Genomic DNA, 26774 nt, shown 5'->3' with positions numbered 1-26774 from the left:
ATAAGAATTTTTATTAAAAAATTAACTAAAAATATGAAATCTTTTATATATATATATATATTAAAAGAGGGAAGACTCCAACCTGATACTACCAAACGAGTAATATATCTTTTCATATCAAGCCTGCTTGATAAATTTAATATAAGAGATTAATATCCAACTTGATAATAGATTAATTTAAAGACAATTAAGAATTAAAATTATACTTAACCAAAAAGCAATGCCCTGCTTGCTGGGTCGCTGTGTTCCTTCCATTCCACAAAGGACACCAACTTCCAGTAACCCTAATTCCACTAAACAATTATGATATTAATATTCTAATCTCTCTTTGAACAATTTTATCGGTTTAAGAGCTTATTAGCAAAAAGAAAAAATAAAGATCTCCTTTTCAGAAGGCTGGACCGGATATTAAGATACTAATAATTAGCCAGCGAAGTTATTGTTGTCCCCTCCATCATAGAATACTAGATATTGTTATGCATGTTATAGAGATGACGCAATTCCAATTGCCTGTTCGGTGCCATGATGAATTAGGTGAACCAATTCAAGCACATTCATAACGAGAAATGCTATGGATACAAAAGGGGGAAATGGAAAAAATGTGTTAATTCCAGGATTTTGTAGTGGTTTTTTTATGAAAAGAATTATCTTATGAGATAATAATGAGTGAATTATTTTAACACATTTTGAATATGTTGTACCACATGCAAAATATCTTTTTGGGTTGGCAGGAAATGGATGCAAATTGTATTTGATTGTGCCTCTCTGTTGCAGGAGAGACATGCATGGTGTGGATATGCCTGCCAAAAGAATGTGGAGTCTCTTTCTTGAAGATTTTTAGGCAGAATTTAACCAGGGAAAGCAAATAATTTGGTGGGCAGGAGCAGATTCAGTTGCCCCAAAATAAGCCTCACAGAAACAAAATTCATCAAAATGTTATAAAAGATTTTTTTTTTTTTCTCTTATTGTGCTTTGACTGGATCTTGTAATCTCATTGTTCATTCACAGCAATATTTTATGTACGAAAATAATTCTTAGATACGAAGAAGGATACATAAATTTTTCTAGAAAATACTGTGAGACTGCCTTTTCAAAAACAGCATATGCTAGATTGTTAGAATTGGTAGCTGGCTTCTGGACAATCAAGGTTCAAGGAAAGTCGCACGAGCCTGATGTTAAGTGCTTCTGAGAAGAACAAGGACTTGATTAGAATTCTTCCTAACAGTTTCGTTTCATTCAATTCCTTTCTATGAAATTACATATCAACCATAAAGAAGCTTACTCGTGAGGTCAAAAGATTCCAGCTAATCTCTTCCATCTTAAAACATCATTTCTATACAATCCGAGATATTATAATAATGGAGGCATGCGCAGAATTTACACAAATGAAAAATATTATATACATACAATTCTCATTCCTCTCTTGGGATCCACCTGCTCCACCATACACTCTTACTGCGTCTGCTAAGCTCATCCATGCTCTCATTCAATGTTTTTATTATCTTCCTTTGAAGGCGAAGAGCTGACGCAAGAATATTCCTTTGAGCACCTGCCTTCTTTCTGGGTTCCACACTTTCCTGATCAATAAAAACACAAATGGTCAAAGGTTATCCTGTCAACAATGAGTGTGCAGAACAGTGTTTCAGTATAGATCGAGAACAGACTCGAAGATCTTGAAGCTGAGCCTCAGTGAAGCCACCATCCTTCTCTGTTCCAGATTTTGCCATTCGCTGAATAACCCAGTTGGCAGCCTCCCCATAATCCTGTTGTGTTGAACGAAAGAGTTGCAGCCTCAGAATCTGCATGAAAGACAAAGCTAACAGTCCTTCTCGATCAAAGTAGGGATGAGCTAAAGCTGCTTTCGCACTTATTCTTTGTCGTGCTTTGTATCGAACCATTGATTTTAGAAGCTCCCATCCTATCCCCCCATCTAAATTCAGCAACTCAAAGCCCCTTCGAAGTTCAGGGCCAGCACGTGGCTCTACACTTTTTCTCCAGGCAGCTAAGTCATAATCACATCTTTTTAACTGACGGTTGAACTGTATGAGGCTACTGTCAGTGTGTAATCCTGGAAATGCCTGTAAAAAGAAAAATGTTCCAAGTTCAGTAGGTCTAAATAACTGAAATTCATCATGATTATTGTAATAGATAAAAATGCTTTAAACAAGAAATAAGTTATGTTTGGCAAGAGTTACCACATTATAGAAACTAGACATAACCAAGCCTCGAGCATTCTGCTGTTTCAAGAGCTGATGTCTAAAGAATCATATCTCAGATTCATTGCAAAATTGCAGAGAATTTAATTTTCCTACAAATTTATTCAATGGCTAATTCCCAATAAATTGAAATGGGATACTTCTTTTAAAACTTATACCAGCAGCAGAGAATTGAATTCTCAATTTAAATTTTATATAATTTCAAAATCAATTCACCATTGCGAATAGTCAAAGTTAATGCTGATGCAAAGTTTAATTTTTTATAGTCCATGCAGAGTTTCCTTATATCTCAGAGACAATATCCACTATATTCTGCTAGCTCTTATCAGTTATAATGGTGGTAACATTTTTTACAATATAGTTATATGGATTAGTATGGTTCTGTGCTATCAGGTTATAGGAGCCGTGAAAAGCCATGATCCCTCAATGCAAGCATGGAAAGATTTGACCTAAGTAACCAAATTTCTACCTCTCTTGAAATGTTTATATGAATTTGTCTAAAGTTAATAAACAAGTATGATGCATGCTACCAAATCTATTCAAGACTTAAACAAGGTAACTAAAGTAACACAGCACTCTTTGCTACTCACCATTTGTAGGAAAATTAGACCAGCACTGTAAATATCAAATCTATCTGGCAAATTCATCTGTTTAACAAGAATAACACAGAAGATAACAAGAAGAATATTAATTCCCATAGAAAAGATGCCACATTCATGATAACCAAATCAGAATAGTATTTCACCTGCCACAGCACCGGGGAGAGTATAGTTGCCACTGGAGGTGATGGTGCAGACGGAGTTTGTGTGCTCATGATGTATTGCTCTGGTGCAGCATACCTGAAAGGGAATGGACCAAAAAGGTTGTGAATGAAATATGACTGGGAAGAAAAATTTTTAGATGTATTAAGGAAAAAATCACAGCACATGAAAAATTCATATTAGATGCTTAGATGCTGTGACTCAACCTTTGGGTTCGATATCAAACAATTAAGTAAAATTAAGAGACAATTTTTCAACATGTAAAGATCCAGCTAGTAGGCTTTAATTCGAATTGGTGGGGACAGAAAACCAATAAGCAATTTCCACACAGGAGTCTTACACTTCCATTGCCAAAAGCTGGTCCTGGGAATCTAGTAGAAAGTTAACCTGATCCATTATTTCATGCTCTCAAGTAGCCATAGACCTCCAACATCATTTTTCTAGTTTTGCTAGTTGTACCAATGACAACCAGCAAAACTACATCTCTGTTTACTAAGTAATATAAAAAGCATGTTTGGATATCTCGTTCACACTGGGTAAACTTATTTTTCTTAAATTACATCCTTCGCAAAAGATAAGCCAAGAAACCAAAAACCTAGCCAACTACACTCAGCCATTTAGAACTTGGACTCTTCTACATCCATTTAGCCATGAAGTACGATCCACGTCATGTAAGGGGAAAAAAAAATGAAGATGATTTTGGGTAAGAATAGAGTGTGCTTGCATTCAGATAACAATAACCTACGATTGACTAGACTATGCACATCATTGAAAATGGTAAATAGCAATTTCATCTTATTTAATTGAAAAAGATCATTATTACTTGTGTTGCATAATGGAAAACTCAATACCTTGGGTCCAAAAGAAACTCCTTTGGAATATAGTTGATTCCCACTCGCAGATCTGCAGCAGCTCCAAGATCAATTATCTTGAATGAACGAGACCCTGCTCAAGTTTTTACATGCCAACATGAATTAATTGACCTGAGATTAACTTGAATTTAACTTTCTCACATTTACTAATTATCTTGATCTCATTACCTTCGGAAAAAATAATATTCTGCGGCTTAATATCCCTATGCACTATCCCAGTTGAATGAAGACCATCCAATGCAAATAGAATCTGTCTCATAATAGTTTGAATGATTCTGTTTTCCCTTTCCAATCCCTTAGGCAAGTCCGGAACCTCTTTGAGAATCATTGCCTCTACCTGATTTATGTAGCCATCACTAAAGTTGGTATCAAATTAAAACCCAAGCACACAAGCGAATCAACTAAATGTGAAACCCATCATATTCAAAAGAAGGTAAAAGCAGAAGTACAATGATATCAAACAATCCAGTTGAGGCATTAATTGTGCAAATGAAAACTTCAAAATTTATGTCCCTCGCTCATCAAATAAAGAAAATGTCTATGCTTGTCAAGAAAGATAAAATGTTTGGCTATCACAATTTCAACTATTAAACTTAGCATGGTAGGCTTGGAGAAACCGTAGCAGTTCCAAAGCATAAAATAGCATGAAAATATAGAAGAACAACTGAGAGAAGGTACCAACATTGTAGGGGAAGTCTTTACTCTGCATCAAATCATAAAGCGTGACCTCTCCTTCGAAACGCCATATAAGCCAATATTCACCACCTTTCTTTGATGACCTCTGAAAAAAGTTTGAAGATAACAATGCAAGTCAGCAGGTAAAAATCCAAATGTGAAATGGGACAAGCTATTAGAGTAAATATCTTAAACTCTTGAGATAATGATACCCTTAATTTATATGGTAGTAGTAGTCATAATAGATCAACACCTCAAGAAATCCATACACAAAATCTGCACAGCTGCTTGCACAAGCCCTTCGAACACGCTCGTTCATCCAAATTTCCACTGCCCCATATTCAGTAGCCTTTTTCAAAACCAAGTCACCTTCCTTCTAGAAAATAAGAAGAGGAGAGGGGAGGGGGGGAAGATCCACGAATCAACTTGCTATATTCATTACTTCAAGTAAATTGTACAATAAAAGCTGAAATACATATCCAGAATTTGTAAAATTTCTTATCATGAAAATCCTGAAAATGTACAATGAATAAAAAATTATTTCACTACATGGTAATCTCATGAATAAATGAAATTGGCATAAAATATCAATATTTTGGGATCTTTAGTCATCCCATGGAAATTGATGTTCAAGGAGCATGTGAAGGTTGGAATTTATCATTTCAAAATTAGGAGAACATAATAAAATTAACGACACAGATTGATTTTTATGGTATATCACCATAAAAATTTCGTACTATAAAACTTTCGGGGTTGCCATCTTAGGCGTTTGCCTAATTACAGGGGATGAATAGACGCATGATCCTTTATGAGACACAAAGAAAATTAATTCCATGGTCTATTATTAGGACAACCAATTCAACTAAGTCCGCCCTGCTGACCTAAGAAATTGAGGTTAAAAATAATTATAGATGTGGGTCAAATTCTAATTTAATTCATTTTAATTTAAATTTATACGAGTGATTAAATTACTTTCCACATCAAAATAGCTAGTTAAACTAATATTACAATCTAATCACTTACATATTAAACTTTTACTTCATGATGTGGTTCCACCAGGTACAAGACAGACCAAGAAACAAATAAGAAATGCATAGAGATTAAATTCAAAATGAGATTTCATCAAACACTTGAAACCTTGGAAGAAGGCTTCTTAGCCAGTGAAGCTCTGTAAACGACTCCAAAGGCTCCCTCACCCAACTTCTTCCCCAAAACAAAGTCATCCTGTCACCACATTCCAAGAACCAATAACCACATAAAAAAAAAAAAAACCACAAATAGTAAAATCATCAAGGGATTCACTTACCTTTCTGAAAGTGGGTCTAAACAACCTCTCAACAAAAGCCAGAAAAAACATATCAAAGAAGCCAGGAGCCACACCAGGAGTAGCCCAAAGATAAGAGAGTGCAGCCAGAGCCAAAGCTGCACCAGGAGCAGTAATGGTCAAGCCATTGGACTTTGGCAGAGTGCTTCTGTATATGATATCACCACACTCCATCACAGTACATGGTAGGCCAACCCCAACACCCAAAAAGAAGTTGTGAACGGCATCGAAGAATTCCCCTCCTGATGCAAGAACTGAAAGTGTTCTGTGGGTTGAGAGTATGGTCCTGGGAGAAGGCTTGGGGTTAAGTTTCTTGCCAAGAAATGGGGAGGAGAGTCTTGGTTTGTGGGTATGGAGTTTGATCGGGACAACAGCAGCTCCACCTGGTGAAACGGTGGCCATGACAGCACAGAAAGAAGTTGCAGTTTGAGGGGGAGAAGTACAAAACAACTGATTTGGTTTCACTTTGAATCTGTTTCGAATTTAGACCACCACTTTTTATTTAATTATTTATTTTTTTCTCTGATTGATTTGTGTGATTTTTTTGGGGTGATTTTATAGTGACAGTTATTACAGGTTTTTTTTGTGGAGGGGAAGGGCTCAAGCGGATAGAGGAGGAACAAGCACCACAAAAGACACGCAGATGCTTGTTTATGGAATTGTATCGGGCTTGGCTGTTTCTCTTCCTAACAAAATTGTCGAGCTGCTGCGAATCGCCATATGGGCTTGGGCTGCCTTTCACTATTTCACACTGAAATCGTAAGTAAATTATTTAGGGAAAATTACAATTTACCACACTGTGATTTGATGCATTTATTTGGTAAGATTTTGAAGTTAAATTTCAGGTCGATTAAAAAAGGCAAAAGAAATTAAGGTAGATTGTAATTTATCATTAATTATATCAAAAATATCAAAATAATGTTATAAATTTATAATAAATTTTTTTATGAAATAGTTTTCAAATTTTATAATATTTATTATATTATTATAATATTTGAATTAAAAGAATTTAATTGGAAATTTATTATTAATATTATTTTACTTTATAATTAATAAAAAATAATCTGGACACTTTTACTTTTATATACGTCTAGCTAGAGACAGATATGCAGATTTATTAAGACGTCAACAACTAAATAAGTGAGTTTTAAAAAATATAGAGACTGATATATAGATTTTTACTAAATTTCATAGATTAAATTATAATTTATTCTAATGACATTTAGGGGTATTTGGTTCACCTGTTGAGTATAGCTGATAGTTGATAAACACCCAAACAGATGAACTATAGTATTTGTTTGGTTAGTTTTAAAAAATAAAGCTGATGGGTAACTGATATAGTACCCATCAACTGCAGTTTGTATCAGCTATATTTTTAGAACTGTTTTTCATCAGCTGATAACTGATTTGATTTTTTTTATTTTGATCATATTATTTTTTTCTATTTAACTCAAAAATTAATATTATTAATACTTTTATATTTTTTATTTATAATTTTAATATTTTAATTAACACATTTTAATTTTATTAAAATATTTTTTTATTAATAATATAAAATATAAAATATTTATTTATATATAAAAACTTAAAATTAATTATAAATTTTTTCTTTATCAAGAACAATAATTACTTTATTATTTTATTTATATTTTTAAAGTTATTTAATTGACTTTTAAAAAATTTAATTATTTTCTTATTTCTATTATAAAATAAATGATATAATATAATAAATTAATAATTTTATATTTATTTTAATAATATAATAAATGATATAATATATTATTTAATAATTATATATTTATTTTAATAATAAAATAAATTATATAATATATATCTTTATTAATCACTTCATATATCAATAACAACACCTAAATATAATTTTATCAAATACTTAACATAAAATAGCTATCATCAGCTATCAGCTAACAGTTATATTTAACAGTTAAACCAAACAGACCTTTAGATAATTTTTCATATTTAATAATGGTACGTAAACTTTCTTGTTAAAAAATTAATTTCAAAATTATAATTAAATATATAAAATCACAGAATAATTTTTTAATAATTCCTCATTATTTAATTACCCCTAAAAGAAATTAAGAAAGAAGACAATATCATAGAACAAAAGGAGAACAATTTTACAGATAAGATTTTAAGTCTGGAGAAGTAGACTCGGCTGTGGTCGGTCTGTATCCTGAAAGCAGGGTGGGAATGGCCTAGGTTAAATTAAGGATCCATTTTTATGTGGTTCAACTGTAATCCTCATGCCTATAATGATCGGAAAAAAGTAAAATATAATTATTTATAACTCTTAAATTTAATTTAATATGTCTCTCAAATTTCTTATGATATTATTATAAAAAATAAAAAATATAATATTTTTATTAATCTATAATAATACGTGTTCTTTATTAACATCACTGATCTTATAAAATATTTAAATCAGATCATAATAAAAAATTTTCATATTAATTATAAATTAAATTCACGAGGACATCTAAAATTCAAATTACATAATAATAAGGTGAGGATTGATTAATTTGATCGTAGATCAACTATTAAGGGTTGATTTTAGTGCTTTGGTGAATAGGAATCAGTGATTCCATCACCAGATTTTGGTTTAATTCAAATAATTTGTTAGTTATATAATAAATCAAGAGGACTAAATTTTAGTTTTTCTTTAAATATAAATTTTTATATACGTTATATAATAAGGATGAAACTATGATTTTGTATAAAAAAAAATATATGCGCATATAATAACTTCTCTAAATAATTTATTTTGGAAAAAAACAGGTGATAGCGTCTGAAAAGCAATATGCGCTTTCTATACGAGCCACGGAGTACTTGAGGGCCCTTTAATTTGATTGTTGGCCCTTGTGCTTCATTTTTATTTTCTTTTATCCAAAATTTGAGATTGGTATCTAAATTCATAAGGCTGCTGGACAACAACCAATTGAAGAAGCCGAGATAATGCAATAAGGTTGCTGGACACCCATCGTTATTGGATTACCTACAAGAGATTGTCGTTCAGGGAGAGAAGGGAAAAAAAAATCAAAAATCAAAAGGGAAAAATTGAAATGGGAAGTCGAAAGTTAGATCACGCAAAGTGGAAGAGGGAAAGAGAAGTAAAGCAACTCTGGAGAGAGGAGCCTCAAGGGAACGATTGGAGTTTTGCTATTGCAGACGATTCCATATAATGCAAGTGGAATTTTGAACCAAAAGAGACACCCAACATCTTACCCTCTTCTTATTCTTCTCTTGTTTTTCACAATTTGTTTTCATTTTGGAGATCACACACACAAAAAGACACGCACAAATATATTGAGGGAGGAAGAAGAGAGAGCGGTAAATATAAGAAAGGGAGGGAAAGAGCTAAACTACGAAAGGAGATGAAAAATAAAATATTAGGGTAAATTTTAGAAAGTATTCAATGCATTAAAAAAATAATATATTGAATAATTATATAAATTTAATTTCTCTATAAATTATGATGTGTAAGTCTTGTATTTATATGAATAATGATAAATATATAAAGAGTATACAATAATTTTCTACCGATTAAAATTTATCGTTTAGACAATTTTTTATAATTGATGAAAGGATAATTTTGTTTTTTTAAGTATTACTTAATAATAAATTGAGGGTTTTTTTTAAATATAGTAAATTGAGTTGATTTTGAATGAATGGAACAATTATTAATAAAATTAAAATTTAAAAATATAATTATGAGATTTCTAAAAACACATATATTTTACTTAAAATATTCAGAAACTATATAATAAAATATCCATTTTTTAAATGATTGCGCTCTCATAACAAATGCCCATATTGAATAGAAAAGGCAACATCGACTACAATTATTACAGTTGGATAAGTTTACCGATTTCAAAAGTAATTGCCATAATTAAATAAATACATAAAATTTTAAATTTTTTTGGTTCCAAAAGGGAGAAAATGGAGATGGCAAAGAAAACTGATAGTATTGAACTTTTAGCACGAAAAGAATTAGAGCAATGGATTGCATTAAGTTTTGGTAGGAAAGCTGCAGGGATCAGCCATACATTTGGAAAACATTGGCTCAACGAACATAGATAACTATATATGTGCAAGATTCTACAAGTCACATAGAAGGGGGAAAAATCCAATAAAATATACCAAATTAAAGAGTGTCAGATTCTAAACCACATTAATACACTTAAGATAACTACAATCAGAAGACCCCACAATTCAATAAAATCGAAAAAACAAGTGGCCATGGTCATCATCCGTTAAAACAGTGTTGTTGTTGTGCCTTTTTCTTTCACTTTCCACAATTTGTCGAAACAAAAGAAAGCGATTTCCATTGTCCAAGAAATGCACCTCCACCTTCAACCACTACCTTTTTTTTCGTTTTGGAGATAATTTTACCATGCAGCCAATCAAGCATCACTCACCTTATATTACACCACCAGATTCCCCTTTTAACCTTCTTCCTTAGTTCTTACCCACTCATTTGCACCAACTCACAGCAGTCAATAACCGTGCACTTCCCCGCTACAACCGCCGTGACTAGCAGTCTAGCACCCTCTGTATCCTCGGCCGCCTAGTCCACCGCCCATATGTCTTTGTCAAGAGAGAAGGCATCGATATTTTACATTTCCACTTTAGTCCTATTTATTCCTTTTAGGTGACTTCAGTGAAACAAGAAAACTCCCACCTGCAACAAGCTAGCTTTTTCTGCTTCAACTATCAGAGAAGAGTAAAGAATGCCGATACAGATCGTAAGGTGCCCATAGTGAATCCAAGGGACACGGTCTTTTGGAGTCAATTCTAAGCCAAGGCTTACCCTTCCCGCTCCAATGGAGCAAGCTAGCAGGACCAGGATGTAGATCTCTACACAACCCATGAAGATTATCGCCACCAAGCCCATGTTGGTTCCATCTATGCTCGACCCCTTCCACATTCCCAGCGAAGACGAGCAAGAATGGCGGTAAAGAACCCAATTCATAGATTCTATACTTCTTTTGTATCCTCATCCAGTATTCCAGTTTCTGTGTGTACTTCCCATCTCGCCATTTCACCAGGTCTATCACCATCACCCCTGTGTTAAAATAACAAGGCTTACTCCCTCTAAAGGACGCCGCATACGCCGGGTTCGACCAAAATCTTGAATTGAAGTAGTTCGTGAAGTTAGCGTGGCAGTACTCGGGTGCACCCAAAACGTGGGCTCCCAAATTGATGTTCCATAATTTAGCCACGTCATCAACCACAATTAGATCAGAATCGAAGTATATGATCCTACTTACACTAGCGGGTAACAGATCGGCGAGGAAAAATCTCGCGTAATTCAACGGTTGATCCAGAGCTCGGCGAATGGAGGAAGAGATCTTTCCTTTGACTAAATCGGCGTCGAAGTGATAGAGGTGGAAGTTGAGGTACGGAAACGTCACCGTAACGGTGCGGCGGAGCTCGGCGCGGCGGTGCGTGGCGATGAAGTGGAAGACGATGTTCTCGGGGCAAGTGGCATGCTGCAATACGGATAAGATGCCGGCAACGGAGCCACGGAGGTATGTGGAGTCGAGAGTCATTGCAATGTGGATAATCGAAGAAGGGTCATGGCGGGACTGTCCATTGATGATGGATGACCAGGTGACTTGGGGACATTCCCGGCCGTTTCGAAACGCCGGCGCTTCTCGAAACAACGGAAGCCGCTCAAAATTCAGCGCATTTGATAAACTGTGTACGGAAATGGTGGCGGCGGTGGCTAGAAGTAGAATGATAAAGAAGCGAGGCCGGAATTTTGGAGGCATGGGAGGGAGGGTGTGAGTGTGTTAATGATTACAGCCTACGTAGGAGGGGAAGATAAAAAGAAGCTGAATATTAAACCGGAAATAATTTTTGGATTTTTTTTATATATTTTTTATTTTTTGAGATAGAGAAAGAATATGTGGAAGCCAGGCTGGCAGCAAAGACGTGTCTTTTCGTTTGTGATGATCGAGGGATGATGTGGGAATGTGCTCGTGTGGCGGTGATTACACCTGACGATTTGGTGTTGCGGTACTTCTTTTGCTGCACCACAGCGAAACCCAGTCTACAAGTTGATGAAATTGACTAATTTGGATTGGAAGGTTTAGAAATTCTATATTTCAAGTTTGGTTTAAAAACAAATTATTCAATGAATAATATCTAAAATTATTTTAAAAATCTAATAAAACATTTTTTAAATTGTTTTTATGTATTTTAAAATATGTTGCTATAATAATATTAAATATTACTTTTCATTTTTAATTTCTCAAAAGCTTAGTGCCTATTTTGGCCACTAATTAGAATTTTGTTAATTGTTGATTTTAAAAATTAAATTTTGAGTAATGAATTTGACTAAATAGTGCGTCTCTTTAAGGGTGTGTAAATGATCAATTTGATTTTAAATCGAATCGATAAAATAAAAAATTAAAAATTTTAAAAATTAAATTAATTAATAAAAAAAATTAAATCGATAAATATTGATTTAATTTTAAACTGATTAAATGAAATTTTATAAAATTTTATATTTTTAATATTAAATTTAAATAATAAAAATATAAAAAATTAAAAATTTTAAAATTCAATTCATTTTTTTTTTCAATTTCTTTAATATATATATCAATAATTTTAATTCAATTTAATTTTTTATAAAAATAATTAAATTAAATCAATTAATTAAATTTATCAAAAATTATAAATTAAATTAAATTAATTAAATTTTAAAATTAAATTAATTAACTCAACTCAATCTAATTTTTTATTTAAATAAAAATATGCTCTCCCTACGTCTCTCTAGGTTGAATTATATAATTTATATTCCCTGTCAGATGGTGTACTCGATCAAAAGCAAACGTACAAAAAAATTAACGTTTGCAGGTTCACGGGCGTAAGAACCTACCACCACCACTGCCAAAACAAACTATCATTTAATCCATTATTGAAGAATTAGTTATCAACCATGAGGATTAAATTAATTAATCTAATACTCACTTAACCATATTAATTAATGCCAAAGTACACATCACACACACTCTCTCAGATTGATAGAGGCCTTCTTTTCATCGCAGACGAATTTCAATTTCAATGGTGCTTGTGAAGGTAGCTGGGAAGTCCCCCGGAGAAAACCTTTGCATTCAATTAGATACCAAAAGGAAAATTTATTGGCCAACTAAAAATCAATCAGTTTCGGTTTCTGTTTCCTTTTCTCATTGAATCCCAATCCAACTAAAAATCATCGAATTTATTTTTGTCTGCTCAAGTGAAAATGATTTCACAACAACCGTAGTACAGCATGCTCTGTTCTTCCATGACCAAACATGTCTTTCTTCTTCCTCTCTCTCTTCTTCTTTCTCCTTCTCTCCTCTACTCTTTCCCTCCCATATGGTACTACTGCTCTTCCTCTTCTCGCCTTCTCTATAACTAATTTAACTAACTTTTTAACGGTCTTTATTTAACTGCATGTCTTTCTTTCCTTCTCTTTGTAGATACTTCTTACTACATAGACTGCGGCGGCTCCACTAAATCTATCGACCACTTCAACACCACCTGGCTCTCAGACCGCTTCTTCACTGGCGGCCTCACTTCCGTCGTCTCTGAGCCCCTCCACTTCCGCTTCCCTCAAGAGAAGACCCTCCGTTTCTTCCCTCTCTCCTCTGGCAAGAAGAACTGCTACATTCTTCCACTTCCAAATGGCCGTTACTACATCCGTACTTTCACCGTCTATGATAACTACGACGGTAAGTCTCATTCTCCGAGTTTCGAAGTCTCCGTTGAAGGTACTCTTGTTTTCTCCTGGCGCTCCCCCTGGCCCGAGAATCTCGCTCGTGACGGCGTTTACTCTGATTTATTCGGGTTTGTTAAAGATGGAGAGGTGGATATCTGTTTTTACAGCATTGCCACTGATCCTCCTGTGATCGGCTCTCTCGAAATCCGTCAAATCAATCCGCTGTCGTATGATTCTGCCAAAATCGGCAACAATTTCATCCTCGTCAACTATGGCCGTTTATCCTGCGGCTCCGAACAATGGGGACCAGGGTTAAGCAACGATACCGATGACTTCGGCCGCTCCTGGCAGTCCGATTCGGAATTTCGATCTCCAAGCACCTCAAACAAATTCCATTCCTTCTCCACCCGAGAAAAAATAACCGGCACGGGTCAGGCCCCGAATTACTTCCCAATGAAGCTTTACCAGACTGCGGTTGCGGGAAAAGGAGTTTTGGAGTACGAATTAACGGTGGATGCGAAATTGGATTACTTCTTGTGGTTTCATTTCGCTGAGATTGATTCGACAGTGACGAAGAAGGGGCAGAGAGTTTTTGATGTGTTGGTGAATGACAAAAACGTTAGTAGAGTTGATATTTATGCGCAGGTTGGGAGCTTCGCGGCCTATAGCTTACAGTATATGGTGCACAATCTGAGCAGTACTGCATTGACTGTGAAGTTAATGCCGGTAACGGGGGCGCCACTGATTAGTGGAATTGAAAATTATGCTCTGGTTTCGAACGATATAGCCACCGCTCCTGAGCAAGGTATGCAGAATTAAGGATTGTGATTTTAACCATCTTTATCACATATGTACTATCTATGTGTATGCATTTATCTTATTTGGGTTCCAATAATCACTATCTTTTGATATTTCAGCATTATTTGGTTTCGGCAATTGTATGAAAAGAAAAAAAAAAGTGCCTTTTTTTGAGAAGTTAATGTATTACCTGCCTTTTATGATTTGCTTGACACATTGGAAAACAGAGGAGCTACAGTCTTTTATATTTTCTCTCAGTCTCGAATTAAAAATTAGAAACCAAAGAATTCAATTCTTTTTAACTTCAAAAAATTCATTTAAAAAAAAATAAAATGAATCATGATTGTGTGAGAATTCAATTGAATTATTTTCTTGCAAATGATTTGGTCCAAAGAAGCCCATGTGTTTTCTGGTTGAGAAATAAGCAAGAAATGGAAGTTAATAATGTTGTTGATGGATGAGGCTGCTTGTTTCCACAATGGAGCTGTGCACTAATTAATACTTCCTTTTGCAGTTGCTGCTATGAGAGCATTGAAAGAGTCTCTTCATGTTCCTGGTAGAATGGGTTGGAATGGTGATCCTTGTGCTCCTACTAAATGGGATGCTTGGGAAGGTATTACCTGCCATTCCAACAAAGATGGAACTGCCATGGTTATATCTCAAATGTAAGCACTGTCTTGTTCCTTTCTTTTGCATACAGGACAAGCTGTTCTTGTATTGCATTCTAAATGTGTCATTGTAGAAAAATTGTGTTATACCATATCTTTTCTTCAGGAATGTTGGATTTTTAGAAGAGATTTAAACCATATTTAATTTCTTATTTTTGTTTGCAGAGATCTTGGAAGCCAAGGCTTCAAAGGTTACTTGAGTGATCAGATTAGTTTTCTGTCAAACTTGGTAAGCCTGTAAGTATCAACTGCCATTTTTTTCATGCATCACAGACATTTCATGTTTTATTTCAGATAGTGATTCACATATTGTAATTAAGTTGGATGCATGCCACGAATGAGTATATGGATCCTTCCTTTCCATTCAATTATATCCTGGGGCATACAGTACACAGCAGTTAAGTTGCTGGCAACCATCACCATGTCGCATGGACTCTTCGCAAATTGTTTTGGCATTTATCCATGTTGGGCCCTTGACTAGAACTATATGCCTCCTGCCATTGCAAACTGATTTCATTGATATAACCAACCAATTTCAATTAAAACAAATTACCATCGTAAATTTGAGGACTACTGTCCTGGGACACTTTCTGTTGCCAATTCAAAGAGTTCATGGTTCAATGATCAAATTATGAATTCACTTGTCACCCCTTCTGTTGACCTCATGCTATTTGTAGCAATAAATTGTCTATGTTCAAAACTGTATTGGGCCTGCATAGTTGTTCTTGCATTCTATCATTTATTTTACATTTGTAAATTTCTCTAAAATTTGGTACACATCGTTCAGCATATAGGCTACAACTGCAAAAGTGTATTTGCTTCTTTAGTTTCTTGTAATCTTGTACTTTTTTTTTTTTGCTGTTACAAGTTAGCATAACTTTCTCTTAAATTTGCAGGAATTTGAGTTCTAATTCATTAGTAGGAACACTTCCATCAGGACTAGGTCATAAATCACTTGTGCAGCTGTAAGTACTATATATGGAATTGATATACTGTGTCGATTATTGCCCTGATTTAATTGTTTTATGCATTAGATTTTCCATTTCATGATATGCTTAAAAGATAATTTTCACAAGATGTGGATGTGTGCATTAGCAGTGTTGGATTTCATCACGATTGCTTTTACTCTATTTTCTTGATTTATGCTATATAAATTTTTGTACTTAGATGTTGGCAATCCATTCTTTGAGGTTGGAGATCCTTCATTCTATTCTGTTGTATAAATATCTCAATTTCACCCATGAGGAAGCTCTGATATGATTTCTATAAATATGCCATTTTTTTTAAAGTTCAAATGTAATATCCCATGTGCTTTCTGACTTAGGAATCCATAAATTTTTGTGTTGTAATTCCACAGTGTAACTATTTACCATATTTTTTTTTTATTTGTCCCTTGTAGGGATTTATCAAACAATCAGTTCTCTGGACCTATACCAGAAAGTCTAGCATCTTCAAGTCTGCAGCTTGTGTAAGTAGTTTGCTTTCATTATCATATGTTTGTTTGATGTATAGATCTAGAATTTAAATTGTGGTATATATTTATTCACGCACACAAGCACTCGCTATGATCATTCAATCGAGTGGCGGATTTGAAAATATTTGTCAGTGGAGCAATATGTACGAGTGATTGTATTTATTCACATAATATCAATTACTTTGGGATAATTTAGAATTCAGTGGGGGCAAATCTAAAATTTTAGTGGGATAAAATACTAAGAAAGTGAAATGTCTAAAGAAATTGATGGATTTAGTAGGAGTAAGATTACTTTGGGAGCAAATTTAAAAATTCAATTGGGCAAACTTAAATTTTAGTGGAACAAAATACCATAAAAGTGAAATATCTAAAGAAACGGATGGTGTTAATGGAGCAAGATTACTTTTGGGACAAATTAAAAAATTCAGTGGTGGTAAACATAATATGTGTGTGTGTGTGTGTGTGTGTGTGTGTGTGTGTGTGTGTATCTAAAGAAATAAGTGGGGCTGCAGATTCAATCTTTTGATTTATGCATCTGGCCGTGCTAAGTCCATTCCAATTTTTACTCCCCCATGTAAGCATGTCTTGGATTTGCAGAAAAGAATTGTATGCATATGGTTGTTTACCATATCAGGTATCAGGAATTGAACGGAGTTCTTCCTATTTTCCTCTTAATCTAAGTTTCTTCCATGGATTTTCTACGATCCAAATTCTTGTTGAGGTTTATGGACCATTGTGTTTGATAAAGTGGGTTAAGGTGTCAGATATTTAGCTACTTTTATACATAATATTGATTTGGGTAACCCATATATCTAAATGTATTGCAAAATATTCTCTCCCTCCCTCTCTCTCTCTCTCACTCTCTCTCTTTTTGTGGGATTGTGTAAAACATCCTTTTAAGTTTATAATTTGTGAAATTCCTAAAACTACTACCGTTATATTGGGTTTTGACAATAATTTATTAAACTTTTAAAATATCCATTCAACATACATCAAGGACAGATGCCTGCATAAGCTATACTCTACTAGTTGAATGAAACTACTTTCACAAAGAAAAAAAGAAATCAAATTATAACTCTTGAAGTTCTCTTTAAATTAATGTTGAGTGAAACAATCAAAATTTTGCTTTATGATTTGTAACAAGTAACCCCTACTTGAAATCATGCTCATGTGCATTGCATGTGAACTCATTTATATTTGCAAATTTCTGCTCTGTATTCTGCATCAACTGAAGTGTGTATTCATGGAGAAAAACATTTTGATTGGATATCTTCTTGTAAAAAATAATTGTATTAGTTTTCTATGGATAGACTGAATATATTATTAGATTCCTTGTATATTTGATATCATCTTGTAGTGTAATATCCACTTTGCCATTAAGAGTTCCATCTGGTCATAAAGAATGAGGCCACGATGGAAGGGAATGCAAATGAGCAATTGGCAATGAAAAGGCCATCACTCAATTTTATTCCCAGATGGGATGCAGTTATTAGAAAACATGATAGAATTGGTATCCTTTTGATTTCCTCGTTGCTTATTATCAAAAGGATGCATGTTTCCATCTATCCAGGTGCTGATGCTACTAAGATGATAGCTCTTAACAGTACCTTGTGATAACAAGCAACAGATTCATGTAAACATTGTATCAAAAGGCAGAATCCTCTCCTCCTCCCCCACCTACACCCCCCCTCCCCCTCCTTCTGCCTCTTTTTCTCCCCCTTTCATTTATAGTCATAGCATGCCAACATTGTTTTTGCTGTATTAGTTTCATATGTTTGGTCTGTACAGGCCAGTTTAGGCAAGTTGTTAGCAGGTAGACAATGGGGCTTAATTGCATGATAAGGATTGCAACTAAGATTTAACAACCATAGATGCACGAGTATACTGAATTCTAAATTCTTTTTAAAATTAAAAAAAAGGAAAAAATTATTGTCTGGATTCCATACATGAAAAACAAATCAACCAGAAGAAAAGCATCAACTATTGGAGTTGTTCCATGAACCTCATTGGATACTTTGCCCTTACTTAATTCTCAAAAGGAACTGATTTTACCCATTTTGCATATTGATAAAAGTGAACATTATAATCCTTTAGAAGATACACCAAGGGTGCACTACCCAAGTATAGCAGAGTCCTGCACATACAGTGCAAACTTGAATTGATTAATGATTCTCATTGATAGCTTAATTGTTTTCCAAGCAATTTTTTTGGGGCTCCTCTTGATATGTATTTTTTTTTATAAGTGATTGTTATTGTCTTTTCACAGAAATATCTTTATTCCTTTCTAATTTTTCAGGTTATTGAATAATAACTTGTTGGTAGGACCAGTCCAAGAGGAGCTTTATTCAATTGGTGTGCATGGTGGGACTATCGAGTATGTCCTTTCTTCTAACTATCATAAGTCTTTGTTTAGTTTATTTTTTTCAATTTTTGAGCCATAAAATCTTTGGACATATACCTTCTTTTCCTTTTAGCTATTGTGTGCAACAATCTCCTTTTTCTATTTGTGTATTCTATTGAAGTATGTATACCCCTTTAGCAATTTATATCCTCTAATTTTTGAGAAGTTCCGAAAATAACAAAACTTTACAGGCTGAAACTGTGTAAAGTTTGTGAAACAACTGACAACTTAAAAGTTTTCCCCCCTTTTTGTTTTGAGATTGATGACCAACTGATTGCTCAAATTGCTTTCTTTGCTACGATGCTATAAACCTGTCCCACAACTTCTAGAGTAAAATTGTCTAATTGATTTATCCAAGTTGCCAATGGTAAAATACTGGTTTGAAAAAGTTCATGAAAGCCAATGCTTAAAGTTTTGTAGGAGGATAGAATATCACAACTTGTAAGTTGTAGTGAACCAAAAAGAACTAAGCAGCAAGTTTAGTGCTGTAGAGAACTGACTGGAAATTTTAAGAGCCAGTATTGTCACGAGTGTAAATAGTACTCAATTAAGCATTAATTGCAAACTAGATAGGGCATCAACAATGTGGATCATTTTCCTCTTACTTTACCCATTTTACAGGTATAACTTCATAAGGATCTAGAGCCTCTAAATCCTTTTTCACTACTTTTCCAACATCAAACTAGGTCTACCCCTCACTTTACTGCACCTTTAATTTGTTCAACATTCCACATTGGTGCATTTGCTAGTTTAAAATGCACATATTCAAACCATCTTAACCGCCTTTCTCTCGAATCTTTTTTAACGGGTGCCATCTCTATCCTTGCTTTATTTGATCTGTCTTTATATTTATGCATATCCATCTTAGCGTCCTCGTTACTGTATGCTAATTGGTAAGCATATATCTTCATTGCAATCATTTATTGCCATACATTATAGCTAGTTTAATGGTCTTTACAACTTCCCCTTCATCTTTGCTGGTATTTGCAATCACATAGGACTTCACAGTTCTCCTTTAGCTTGCTTTAATTTTATGGAGATCTAATTCACTTCCATGTTTCCATTGTTCTTTTTCTACAATAGTGAAATCTCTCATATTACCTCAATCATTGAAACACTAGTGGTTACCCCTCCATTCATGTCCTTCAACACTTTTTGAGTATTAATATACTTTTTTTTTTGTGTGTTTCAAAACCACAGTAAATCCTCCTAGGGACTATCATGTGCCTTCTCTAGATTTATAAATACTAAATGAATCAACAATTTGTTTCATCAAAAAATTCTAATAAATAATTATTTTATGAGCTTTGCTGAACAATTAGCTAGTTACTGCATATACAGTTTCAGGAATTTAATCATTTTGTTATTTCTTACCTAATGAAATTTTTACATTTGTCTTGCAGCCTTTCTGGTAACAAAGGTTTGTGTGGAGTTCCCTCTTTGCCACAATGCTCATTATTTTGGGAAAATGGGCATTTGTCCACAAGTGGTAAAGTTGTGATAGCCCTATCATGTCTTGTTGTTGTCTCTGTGCTTCTATTGGTGGTATGCATATACATCAAGAGGAGTAGAAATGATTATGCCTTTGCTCCCCCTCATGATTTAATGTGTAAGTATGATTTAGAAGAAGTTCAAGTTTGTCTTTTGTCTTCGGTTTTAGTTCTGTGCTACACTGCATATCATGATAACTGCTTGTGTGCTTTATCATCTTGAATATTATGTCATTTAAATTCATGCATTAAAGCACACGCCTGACATATCATTGTATAAGATATAGTTTTGAATGGAAGAGCACCATTTTAGGGAGACCTTATTGTAATTCCATTCCTTTAGAATCTTCATTTCCTCATGCTACATATTGCTAGAGTTCCTACACTAATCCCCTGGAGGCGAGAATATTTGAAGAATTGGGGTGTAGGCTTAATACTGTATCCTTTGTGCATATGCCTAAAAGCAACTGTGGCTAATTGAACTCCAGAAGATCTTGAAATTAGAGTTGGAAACCAGAAGAGGCTACTTCATAAATGGAAGTGGTTAATACAAGCTATGCTACGTGAAAAACAAGTGCTTAATGAGTAGTGGGAGTAAAATTATATCGCTCAGGCCTGCATATTGGAGAATGTTGCATACACTCAATTGTTATACTCATATCATCCAACAGTATTGTCATGGCTCAAGGTTGGCATTGACGGCAACAGTTTAGCATTTGAGCTCCACTAATTTTCATTGCTAGATGGTGGTGGTAGTTGTCATATTTGTTACATTTGTTTATGCCTAGAGTCGATGAGTGAAAAAGTTGTGCTCACCAAAAATATTTTGTGAAAGCATATGCTTCTTATCTTCAAACCTTTCAAGCCCAATATTCCAGACAGAACACCCAACATTAGAATCCATATGGAGTCTTCTTCCAGATAAATCTCAGAAGAAATTGTCTGTCTTGTTGGTGATCTGTTATCTCTTCATCTGTGTTTCTTCCCAACACACAAATTGTTTCTGTATTGCATCCATGTAGCTCCTGTTCGAATCTGGGTAGAAAACATCTTTTGCTTATATAGTCACTGTTGTTACTCCTTAGTAGTGTCTTCAGCTTTGGCTGTAAAAGCTGTAATAGAAGCCTTTCTCCATTGCGTTTCACTATTTAAAACACAGTTTAATTTGAATTCAAATTTCGTATATAGCTGAAATGAGAGGCAAAAAATGGAAGTTAGTTATCTTCAAATAGGTCATAGTGGTATTTGAGAATTTGGGCTCTATTGTTTTTGGCGCAAATAGCATTTTCCTAGAAAATATTGTTCTTCATTCTTTGGTGTTTAGGTGTATGGGAAAATTGGACAATGAAGATCTCTTTTTTTATCAAAGGAATCACTGCCATTTTGGAAAAATAGCTTCCCTTTTAAAAATGGAAATCATTTCCCAAGCCATTTCTGATCTTCAGAAACTCACACGGGGAAGGAATCTATAAAAGAAATCATGCAAATACTTAACAGCTGGTTCACTGGCAGCAGTGGGCTGTCATGGCTGCACACTGTCATTCCTTGCCAAATGCCCGTGACCACCACATTTGACCCTTTTCAATGTAATTTTCTCCTTTATTCAACTATAAATAAAAAAATAAAAAATAATAAAAAAAGAGAAAGAAATAGGTCCAACCAGAGCCTAGTTTATAGAAAGAAATTAACTTTTAAATATAATCTAAAATTCTAAGTAATTTCCTTTTGATATCGAGTGTTGCAACCACGCAATAGAAAATAATTTTTTTCAAAAGATTATTTTTACGTTAAGGCTTCGTTTATTTTACAGAAAATAACATGTATATGGAAATAAAAATATTTTCCTTTGTTTGATTGTAATATTAAATTAATTATATGTATTTATTTCATGTAAATATAAGTGTATTTACAATTTAATAAGATTATCAAAGTTTAAAAATGAAAAATGACTTCTTCTGTTGAAAAATAGAAGTTATTTTCCTTAAAAATGAATTCGTTTTCTCTTTGATCAGGAAAATATTTTTCATTAATTAATTTTTCTGAATGCCCCAACACTAGAAAATACAAGAAATATCTTCCAAGAAAATATTTTCTGTGAAACAGAGCCTAAATATTCACTGGCAATGTACTTTCTGTGAAACAAGCAAGCCTTAAATACAAAGCAATTGCATTTCAAGAATCTATCCTACTTTCTGCTTTATTATTATTATTATTATTAATTGTTCTGTTGTTGCAGTTCACATCATCCTAGGTTTCTGTGCTTGTCTCAATCTTCTTTGGACTTGTTTGGATGTTCTTTTGATGTACAACCATGATTCATACGTTAATATTGTGTGGAAGTATTTATTGAATTGCAATCTTAGTGTGTAATTATATTTTGATCAGCAATGGCTGCTAAGAGAAACAGATATCAGAGGCAGAAGTCCTTGATGCTTCTTGAAATGGAGAGCCAACATGCGAAAGCATTGCCATCATCTTCTGGTCCCCATTGACAGTCTTCTTGAAAAAGTATAGTACTAATCTTGATAGTCTTCATTGCACCGAGAGGGCATAGCTGCATAGAGAGGGGACACGTAATGTGACTTAACACAATATGCATAGATAGGATGTGAGCTGCATAAGTGCTTCGCAAAGATAGAGACTAAATGGATTTGGAATCTTTTGATAATCAAAACAAAGATGGGGTCTTCAGAAGTCACACTGTCTATAGAAAATGCAATGTATCACATGTTTATTCTCACTGACAAAGAAACAGGATTAGCCAGCCTTCCTGATGTATCATACTCATTATGTGGCATTTTATGAATATATCCTGTGAATTCACCTCAGTTTATAAAAAGGGGCATTTTTGCATTTCGGCACTGCGGTCCCAGGTCCATTATTGATGTATGCTAAACGTTTGGCTGATTATTTCAAAACACTTTGCTATGATTTCTTTACTTGTAGGTTTTCTGTACTATCTAAAACAAAATTTCATGAAACTATTCGTAAGTATTCTCCAAGGCTCTTTCTTCATACTTTTTTCATGGGATATTAATGCTTGCCTCATTTTAATTGTTTTCTTGCTGTACATCTACTAGAAAACTTAAAACAAATGCGTACTCTTTCCCCTTAAAAACCACTGTTGTTAATGGTAGTTTTATCTTACAGGGCTTAAAAGGAATAATTTGCACACATTGTGAAATGCGAGTGGCATAATCCACACTCCTCTTTCACCAGGCTTTATCTGTTCTTCAAACTGAGATCATGTTACTTGTCTGCCAATAATTGCAAATTCCGACCTCAAAGTTTTCACACCATATTTTTGCTGACTATGGAGTCAAAATTAATTAATGTTTCATATGATTTTGACATTAAAAAAATAATCATATAAAAAAAGTGCATGGTAGTGTAATAAAGGTGGGATTTATTTCGAAAAGTAATTAAGCACTAGTCATGAAACACACCTGTTCCATTATTGTCGAATCTGGAAAACCCTTACTGAAAATTTGAATTTTATGACCATTTCAAAAATTGAGGTAAGCAACTGGAATGTTGTCCTTGTACTGGATAGTCTACTTCTCATAATTTCTCAAATTGGAGCAATAAAGACTAAAATTAGTTCAAAATTGCCTTAAAAAAAACTTTTAATTTTACTTAATTTCAAAATATCTTTTATTTTATAGTCGATTTAGGCCATTTTCATGAAAATAAAAAAACTAATTATTTTTTATAATTTTATATTTAAAAATATTAAACCATCATTTCAAACTACTTGAAATCCATTAAATATATATTTTTTTTTTCACCGTTTAGCTCTATTAGATGCTAAACCTGTATCAATATCAAAAACTTGTAAATATTTTACTTTTGTTATTTTAGACCACTTTCTTTTTCCATTCTCATTTCTTTTCCTACTCTGTTTAACGATATTAAAAGAAAAATTGTCCTTAAAGCGGTGGAAAAGGAAAAATATTTCTCCTCTTTGATAAAAAAAAATGTCCCCACTCTCTAAATTGATCATATATAACCATGGATTTGGGTTGAAATCACTGTAGTTATTCAAAAGCGTCGGTGGTCATTAATTAACTTGAGCTCTGTTGGAAGTCTGTGACAGCAGAAGTCGTGCTGCTGTTGCGGTGGGTGTGTTGTTGAAAATCATTATTCAATGGTTTCACATCTGGTTTGCCTATAAATGTCAAAAAGCCCTAACTCTTGACTTTGAAAATTTCACAAAGTAAAAATTTCTTTTGTACCATCTCCAACACGGAATGGTGAATTATCAATCATATGGCCAAAAACCAAGACCCCCCATGTCTTTGAAATCTTGATCTAGTGAGCCACAACATAGTGTTCACTTGCTTGTCAATTTCCATCACAGTTCCTTTTTCTTGACTGCTTCAAAACAGCTTAATTATCTGCCTCAAAATGTTTCTAGATGCAATCCCCTCAAATAATTCAAACAGACCCAGATGATGAGATCTCTCCTTTTTCTTATTTATTTAATTTTTCTAAATTAATATAAACAGTTTCCATCGAAATTAAAATCCTTGTTTAGTTAACTCAGTTCAGAAACTAAGTTCTAAAAAATGCTAAAATTTAATTTGTTTAATTATTATAATTTTTTTATTTAATAAAAAATTTATAGAGAAAAACTCGAACTTGAATTTATTGATCTTTAATCTCTTGATTAGTAACGAAGTTTCAAGTTATGATGGATATAAAGTTACTAATATATATATGTTTAATACAGGGCCTAAGTGGAGCCACGTAGGCTTTTAGAACACTAATTAGAGAAACTAATTATCTTGGTTACAGCCTCAATCAAGATTTATTATGGATAAGCTGCTTCTGGTTCCATAATCAAATATTTTCTCACTGTCTGCATCTCTGTTTTTTAAAAATGAAATTACCCTATAAAAATTAAATTGATTTGATTTAAACCTAATTGAATTAGCCATTTTTAGTGTGACAAAACATTTCCTTTGAGAAGCTCTAAATCCTTATCTTGATTCGAACCAATCTTGTTCATTGGCATGGCAAGTCACTCTGCAACTTTCCACTTTATTTAACCAAAATAATAATAAAAATTAATACAAAAGACAACTTGGGTTCACTTAATCTTTTTGCAAATTGCAAATACCAGTTGCTAAGCACATTGAATATAGCAAACCTCTATGTATTTGGTGAGCCCCCCAATAATCCATGAAAATTAAATGAAAAAACTCTGTAAAATTCCTGATCGCAAGTAAAATAAGAACATTTTAATTAATTAACTTTAAAAAAATTAAAATAACAACAAAAAGGCATGGGCCCATATGATGACGAAGCCCCCTCACCACCACCAGTCACCGTCCCACTGGTTGCCTAGATCCTCACATACCTCCATTACCTTTTGATTGTTCTGTTGCTTAAAGATAACATAAGCCACGTCACTTCCTCTTTTTTTTCTCTATTAATTAAAATTTATATTGGCCACAAGTACGTTTAGAATATTAATTACTGTAATTGGTTTATATTAATTAAAAGATAAAATCATGGATTTTAATCCAATTTCCAACTGCCATCTCATTGCTTTTCCTTTAATTTTTGCAGTGTGAACTCTAGCCCATCAACAGGTCTTTGTCAACCTTTAACAAATTTACAGGCTAATTCATTGACTTGGTTGACCTCCAAATCCATGCATCAAATCTTCTCCCTATTCATTACTTAATTTTCTTATTATCTTACATACATATAAAATCACAACTCAATTTAAAAAAAAATGATTTTTTTTTATTTTAATTAGACTCAAATCTGAATTTATATGATAATTAATAAAAAATAAATAATACTTATAATTATGAAATATGCTATATATAAATTATATATTTTTAAATTTAATTATATAGATATAGTTGATAGTGATGGGATGTGGCAATTGAGTATTGGGTGAGGAAGATAAATGCTTATCTCCAACAGAAGAAAAGAAAAAAAAAATAATAATAATAATACTAATAATAAGTCTTCGCTATTGCTATTGGTAGCCAACAACAACACTCTAAGTGGTCTAATTATTTTTCTTTTTTCAAAAAAAAAAAAAGAAAAAAGAAATTGTGACTTTGAAATACATGCACAGTTTATGCGTGCCATGTCGGCAACATATCCATAGAATGGTTGAATTTTCCACTGGGATGGGACCCATTTTTGCGTTGGAGATTGCGTAATTAGCTTACCATCACATCACTGCTTCGTTTTTATGCATGTGATTAATAATCCTGCTTAACAACGTTAACTGTTTCGCATTATTATTATTATTAATCCAACACAACTTGCCAATTGCTAATAATGGCCTTTCCTTTTTGTCTTAGAGCTTATTTTGCATTGAGATTTGACGGTTTAAATTAT

General features: G+C 33.5%; 3 protein-coding genes across 7 annotated transcripts; 1 reads left to right on the top strand and 2 right to left on the bottom strand.

Moving 5' to 3' along the window:
• Positions 1–924: 924 nt before the first annotated feature.
• On the bottom strand, positions 925–6439 carry LOC110642250 (serine/threonine-protein kinase STN7, chloroplastic). Of its 4 annotated transcripts, none has more exons than XM_058132318.1 (11): positions 5831–6439; positions 5662–5748; positions 4778–4900; positions 4532–4630; positions 4018–4186; positions 3829–3922; positions 2962–3055; positions 2807–2863; positions 1665–2078; positions 1408–1577; positions 925–1185 (listed from the first exon to the last, which is right to left on the bottom strand). In XM_058132318.1, the coding sequence occupies exons 1-10, from the start codon at positions 6248–6250 to the stop codon at positions 1413–1415; spliced, it is 1722 nt and encodes a 573-aa protein (XP_057988301.1). In that variant the 5' UTR covers positions 6251–6439; the 3' UTR covers positions 925–1185; positions 1408–1412. The 4 variants fall into 4 exon arrangements, with proteins under 4 accessions (XP_057988301.1, XP_057988302.1, XP_021649919.2 ...); XM_058132319.1 differs by having other exon boundaries at positions 925–1182; XM_021794227.2 differs by lacking the exon at positions 925–1185 and having other exon boundaries at positions 1203–1577.
• A 3485-nt stretch (positions 6440–9924) lies between these two features.
• On the bottom strand, positions 9925–11750 carry LOC110642251 (probable galacturonosyltransferase-like 3). The gene has a single exon (XM_058132317.1). The coding sequence runs from the start codon at positions 11638–11640 to the stop codon at positions 10573–10575; it is 1068 nt and encodes a 355-aa protein (XP_057988300.1). The 5' UTR covers positions 11641–11750; the 3' UTR covers positions 9925–10572.
• Positions 11751–12820: 1070 nt separating this feature from the next.
• On the top strand, positions 12821–23410 carry LOC110642249 (receptor-like protein 4). Of its 2 annotated transcripts, none has more exons than XM_058132316.1 (9): positions 12821–13237; positions 13339–14382; positions 14890–15040; positions 15209–15280; positions 15940–16008; positions 16443–16511; positions 18814–18891; positions 20322–20527; positions 20784–21602. In XM_058132316.1, coding segments are annotated over exons 1-9 (1758 nt in total). In that variant the 5' UTR covers positions 12821–13170; the 3' UTR covers positions 20786–21602. The 2 variants fall into 2 exon arrangements, with proteins under 2 accessions (XP_057988299.1, XP_057988298.1); XM_058132315.1 differs by lacking the exon at positions 20784–21602 and adding an exon at positions 22794–23410 and having other exon boundaries at positions 12832–13237.
• The last annotated feature ends 3364 nt before the right edge of the window (positions 23411–26774 follow it).

The sequence above is a fragment of the Hevea brasiliensis genome, chromosome 13, assembly GCF_030052815.1.
Source record: "Hevea brasiliensis isolate MT/VB/25A 57/8 chromosome 13, ASM3005281v1, whole genome shotgun sequence".
In the NCBI taxonomy this organism is placed as follows: Eukaryota; Viridiplantae; Streptophyta; class Magnoliopsida; order Malpighiales; family Euphorbiaceae; genus Hevea; species Hevea brasiliensis.
Note: the sequence above shows the minus strand (reverse complement) of the source record. Positions and strands in the feature narration are given on the sequence as shown.

Excerpts from the sequence above, each read along its gene's own strand:
- LOC110642250 (XM_058132318.1), bottom strand. The coding sequence starts at position 6,250 with ATGGCCACCGTTTCACCAGGTGGAGCTGCTGTTGTCCCGATCAAACTC. Across the intron at positions 5,749-5,830 it reads TTAGACCCACTTTCAGAAAG|GATGACTTTGTTTTGGGGAA; the intron begins GTAAGTGAATCC and ends ATGTGGTGACAG. Across the intron at positions 4,631-4,777 it reads TTGTGTATGGATTTCTTGAG|AGGTCATCAAAGAAAGGTGG; the intron begins GTGTTGATCTAT and ends AACTTTTTTCAG.
- LOC110642251 (XM_058132317.1), bottom strand. The coding sequence starts at position 11,640 with ATGCCTCCAAAATTCCGGCCTCGCTTCTTTATCATTCTACTTCTAGCC.
- LOC110642249 (XM_058132315.1), top strand. The coding sequence starts at position 13,171 with ATGTCTTTCTTCTTCCTCTCTCTCTTCTTCTTTCTCCTTCTCTCCTCT. Across the intron at positions 16,009-16,442 it reads CATAAATCACTTGTGCAGCT|GGATTTATCAAACAATCAGT; the intron begins GTAAGTACTATA and ends TGTCCCTTGTAG. Across the intron at positions 20,528-22,793 it reads TCCCCCTCATGATTTAATGT|CAATGGCTGCTAAGAGAAAC; the intron begins GTAAGTATGATT and ends TATTTTGATCAG.